The 5,733-nt window shown below is 34.7% G+C and overlaps 1 protein-coding gene across 1 annotated transcript; it reads left to right on the forward strand.

Annotated features, from left to right (window-relative positions):
* Positions 1-2,587: 2,587 nt before the first annotated feature.
* On the forward strand, positions 2,588-3,701 carry LOC147567411 (arabinogalactan O-methyltransferase 2-like). Its single transcript, XM_086654075.1, has one exon. The coding sequence runs from the start codon at positions 2,737-2,739 to the stop codon at positions 3,571-3,573; it is 837 nt and encodes a 278-aa protein (XP_086510201.1). The 5' UTR covers positions 2,588-2,736; the 3' UTR covers positions 3,574-3,701.
* The last annotated feature ends 2,032 nt before the right edge of the window (positions 3,702-5,733 follow it).

Here is a 5,733-nt window from a genome sequence, read left to right on the forward strand (position 1 = left end):
TTAAAAACCCATCTTGCAAAATATATACTACATATAAAGTACTGTTTTTCTTCATAAAAAACTTTCTAAAACTTCACAAAATATGTACTACATGTCAAAAGTACAGTTTTTGTACATAAAAAACTTTATAAAACTTCATAAATATTAGCCCCAAGAGAAATCTAACAACTCTCTAGGATTCATTCTTTCAACAAAAAAAAAAAAGAAAAACTCTCTAGGATTCATTGACTTCAGAATTGAGGACAGAGACATTGCCATTAACAAATGTCAACTAATTATAAATTTATTCTTGACTTCTATTACCAATCTACCCACTACCGGGACAGGTGTGCTTCTGGACGAGATGAACACATTCCTAAGTGATGTCTTCCCCATATACTCCCTACAGGACCAAGTTTGTATAACATGGCTTGAAACTCTAGTTAAATATTTTTATTCAATTAAGAAGAATAAAAAGCACATTCAAACAAAAAGAAGGACAAGAAGAACATAATACATTTATCTCTATAGTATGATACAATGTTTAAAAGAAATACAGTATGATACAATATTTTTATTCCACCACCCCATAATCACTTCAAAATCAACGTAGGGAAAATCAATGTTGCAGTACGGTGTGTATCAGTAGCAAGACATTGGAGAGGTTTCAGCTTTAGGAGGTTGCTCCAAACAAAAAAATAATCACTCGATTAGTTGAATCATGGACTTTCCATCAAAGACTAGAATTGGCCCAAAAATAATCAATTGCATAATTGAGGGAGGTGCTAAAATCATAAGTGGCACATTTACAGGGAAGGAAGACGAAATTCCATAAAAAGTACGATCTAAAATATTGGATATCAGACATTGTCATTGGAGTTCTTCTCAATTCATTTCATTTCTTATTATTGTAATTGTAATACCATGGCCTATGATTGGGCAACATTTTCCACTATAACTCATGAATTACGATTAGTGATCAACATCACAAGTCAAGAGAAAAGAACTATCAAGATTTCACTTTTATTAGTTTAATATTATTGTTGTAATTTTCTTTTTGTCGACCTTTTAGGGTCTTTAATTCTCGATATATAGGATCTTTGTGTCTGTGTCTAATCAATTTTTTTTCCTTCATGAGGCATTCTACATTTGAATGTATGTAACTCTCATAAAGTTTTCAGAGGAGAGGAATAAGAATTCTACCATGTACTTTGTTATGTTCACAGATGAATGAAAATATGGTTTTGATAAAAAAAAATGTATAGAAATTTGGATATGGGCGACACAATTAATGAAGTTTTTTTGTTTTTTTGGAAAATCGACTACGATCTACGTTAGTCGTCTCAAGACATTGATATATCATGAAGACGTGATAAGTACGATAACCACTTCAGTGGCGGATCTATAGTGTTGTAGGTGGGTTCCTTACTAACATCATGGGTTCGAGTCCCAGAGTTATTTCTTTTATCAATGTTTTCTCCCAACCCTTTGTCTTTTTTCATTTTCTTTTTTAATTTTTTTTTACGCAAAACTGTTTCTGAAAGCAAGAATTGTAACAAGCTCAAATTTTAACTTTAGGAAATTAATACATCATACTAAAATGATTGTATTCCAAATCTAAAATTTAAAACTGTTGAAAAAACTAGAAGTCCAAGTACGCTAAAAATATTTAAATATGGCTCTCGTAATGTTGTTGACAAATTTTTCAAAGTTTTGCGATCAAAGTATTTATTTTTATGTGTCAATATTATATCGAATGATTTGGACAAATTAATAATTCATATTATCACCAAATTTAAGATTATAAATCGTGAATTCTCTCTTATCTCACTTGAAAAATTCCTTGTTTCATTTAATATTGATGTAAAACTATAATTACGTCTCATTTCCCAAAACTCACTATATAAGTAAATCACAAATTAGCAATGACAAAAATATGTTCTTTTTAAACGAACACAATTAATACTCAACAGAAGGAAAAAAAAAAAAAAAAAAAGGTAAAAGTAACTATTATATACGATAGAAAATCTCAAGTTGAACGTGATCTATCATTATTTGTTACTTCAGCCTTTCCTGAACATTAATCCTGAATCCGCCACTAACCACCTAAGTTAAACTTATAATGAAATAGGCCTAAAGTACAATAATATGAAATAGGCCTAAAGTCCGACATACTTATTACATTATTTATACCTTTAATAATCGAAGTTCAATAACCACAGATTTCAAAGTCCGACAAACTTACTACTCCTTATTTATACCATTAGAATTTTAGAATTTATACCGACATTGTCGGTCTAACTATTTTAATGACCCATTTTCTTCTCGTAATGATATTAAAGTACGATATTTTTATCATTATTTCCTAGAGAAGATAAACTATTAAAGAACTAAACACGAAGATATTTTTTTTTTTTTTTTTTTTGTTGAAAGAAACACGAAGATATTTATTTCGGAAAAACAGGATTCCAAAGTCGTACTGACATACTTTTCAAATGAAGTGGTAAACGTGTCACAATTTGATTACCTGTCCAGTTACTCAACAATCCGGAGGGTAGTTTCGTCAATATATATTCCTTCTCTCTCTAACTTTATTCACTCTCTCTTCTTCACATTGTCCCTCACACAAACCCACCCCACCACCATCTTTCTCTTCCACGTCTATATCAACAGACAAAACCCTACAAATTTAGAAAAACATACAAATCCCCCAATCAAAAAAAAGGGGATTCAGATTTTTCAAAATAAAATCAAGAAATGAAGAATACCCATATAGTACCGGAGAAATTATGGTTCATTATAGTAGGATTAGCCGGTTTTTTCGCCGGAGCAATTATCATGACCAGTTTCAATCAAACAACTTATTACTCATTCGCCTGCTCAAAACCCACCGATTTAAATCCAACATCAACTCAACTCAATGCGATTCTTCACTATGCCACATCAAGAGTTGTTCCTCAACAATCCATTGATGAAATCAGAGTCTCCTTTGATGTTCTTAAGAATCGTTCACCTTGTAATTTCCTGGTTTTTGGACTCGGTCACGATTCACAAATGTGGGCATCTTTTAATCCACATGGAACTACTTTATTCCTTGAAGAAGATCCTAAATGGGTTCAAACTGTTCTTAAAGATGCCCCTAATCTTCATGCTTTTACAGTTAATTATCGTACCCATCTCTCTGAAGCTGACCAGTTAATCAAATCGTACCGATCTGAACCGAGTTGTTTACCTGAAAAAGCTTTTCTTAAAGGTAATACTCAGTGTAAGTTAGCATTGGTTGGATTACCAGATGAGGTTTATGATAAGGAATGGGATCTGATTATGATTGATGCTCCAAAAGGGTATTTTCCGGCAGCACCGGGTCGAATGGCGGCGATTTTTTCAGCGGCGGTTATGGCTAGGAATCGGAAAGGATCGGGTACGACTCATGTGTTTTTACATGATGTTGATCGGAGAGTTGAGATGATTTTTGCAGAGGAATTTTTATGTAAAAAGTATAGGGTAAAAAGTGTTGGAAGACTTTGGCATTTTGAGATTCCTTCTTTAGTTGTAAATGGCAGCTCTGTTATTGGTGGATCTAGATTTTGCTAAAAAATGGGCTAGGTTACTGTTTAAGGTACTGTTTACTTTTACTCCATCTTACTCGGGAGAGATTACTTATAGTTGTCTGTTCTTATCTATTGGTGATGTTTAACTAATTGGATTGATTTAGGTTTAAATAATTTGCAATCACATATTAAGAAGATAATATGATCGAAAAAATTTGTGAAACCATATCGCGCCAATTGGTTCAAAATTTCTTATAGAAATTGTAATAATCAGAACCATAAAGGATTTTATAGAGATTTTTTCTTTCGATTAATACGATATACGAGGACCGCTACTACAGGCACAAGACCAATTTTGAAGAGGAGTTTGTGAGAAAAGGAAGTTGTTCTTTTAAGGTAATATAATTATTAAAATTCAAATCTTTAGTTGATTTTTAAAGGTAATATGGCTTAACGGGCTTGCTTGGCTAACACTATTTCAACTTGGGCTTCATATGTCGAGGTTGAAGGGCATAGCTTTCAGAATTAATTTTCAAAAACTCTAAAAACATAAAAGCCACCTCATCTCTCCCTCTCTCCTCAACTTCATCACCCCTCTCCTCTTCATCATCATCATCCCTCTCCTCCTCATCATCATCATCATCTTCTTCTTCTCTCTATATATCTCCGACAAGGGGGAGGAGCCCCCTTGCTGGAGGTTACACGAAACCATACGAGATCAGGCCTTAGTGGTGAGAAAAAGATCCGGAAGACCGTTCTCCGATCTGTTCGACCGAGAGAAAAAGTGCCCATGGGCACCCGATGGTCATAACGGTCAGTGCCCGACCGGCCCGAAAGAATTGGCAGACGGTTACAGTCAAAATTCTATGTCGGCTGACCGCCCGCTAATAGACCAACCAATATGGCCCGTCCAAATACCCAACAGGTGCTATTGACGGAATAAACCCGTGTTCATTTTCAGAGGTTATAGACCGTCAGATTTTATAGACTTACGATGGTTTTTGGATATGGAAGACCCAATCGACCCCAAAACTCAACTCTTTATAAATACCTCCTCAGTAACCCTAATTCTCTTATACTCTCTTTTCTTCTAAGGTTCAAATAAGTAAGCAACCCTAGATTACTAACCTAAACGGTTGTCAGCTACAAGTCTTGAGACTATCTCTTTGATTTCTTCATCCAGAACAAAATCTCTGATCATCATAGTTCATTTCCCTCTCCATTTATATTGTTCTCTCGTTGAATATCTCCATCCATTCGAAGTTTGCATCGAGCATCGTACGACGAAGGTCTATATAACTTTTGTTTTTTTCTGAATCTTTAGTCCTTACTTGTTCGATTCATACTTACTTACTGGTTTCTTTCATACTTATATATTGGTCGATTCATATTTGTTGTTTGAGGGTTGCTTCACGCGGTTGAAAATGAAGTTATAAATTTCTGTAAATTGTTATTGGAAAGCCTGAACCGAGACCGTCCGGTGTCCGACTAACTCGATATCATGGATGGTCATCAAGGAGGTCGATGTCCTTCGACTAAAGATGCAATGCGAAAGATTTTTCGGATAGGACAATTGATGAAGAAGATCATCAAGTCCGGACGATTTAGGGATCATACTGTTTAGCTAGAAACCAACTATGATCGTCGAATCACGAGGCGATTTGCGGCTAACTTCGTTCGGATCCTACATCGGGTCACACCAAAGAGTGTTGAGTTGATCGGAAGATATGACTAAAGAGATGAGACATATAAATATGGGTGAGACTCATAAATACGTCTAAAACGCTTTAAAGAAGTCAAGACAAAGATAGTACGAAAGCCCAAATAAATGAATATTTGGATCGGGGCTTAAAAGACATTTAAGGGCCTATTAGTGGGCCAGCCATGCCTTAGCCGGCAACACTAATAGGGGCGCCCAGATCTGCCCATTAGGGCTTATTTTGGCCGGCCAATAAGAGAGGAATAAGCAAATAAAAATAGATTTCTATTTTTTTGAAATCCTAAACCTCCTTCCATTTTGGTCTTTTAGGAAACCTAATTAGGGTTGAACTCTAACTTTGAGATTCTATATAAGGCCCTCATTAGAAGAGATTTAGGTGTGGAAAATTCTCCAGGAGATTTCTTATTCTACAACATCAAGTAGAGTAAGAAAGATAAAATAGTCCCCATTATCTATCTAGTCTAAAGAAAATATGTTCTCCAT

The sequence above is a fragment of the Eschscholzia californica genome, unplaced genomic scaffold, assembly GCF_041429995.1.
Source record: "Eschscholzia californica isolate CP2 unplaced genomic scaffold, dmEscCali1.0.p SCAF_1, whole genome shotgun sequence".
Classification (NCBI taxonomy): domain Eukaryota; kingdom Viridiplantae; phylum Streptophyta; class Magnoliopsida; order Ranunculales; family Papaveraceae; genus Eschscholzia; species Eschscholzia californica.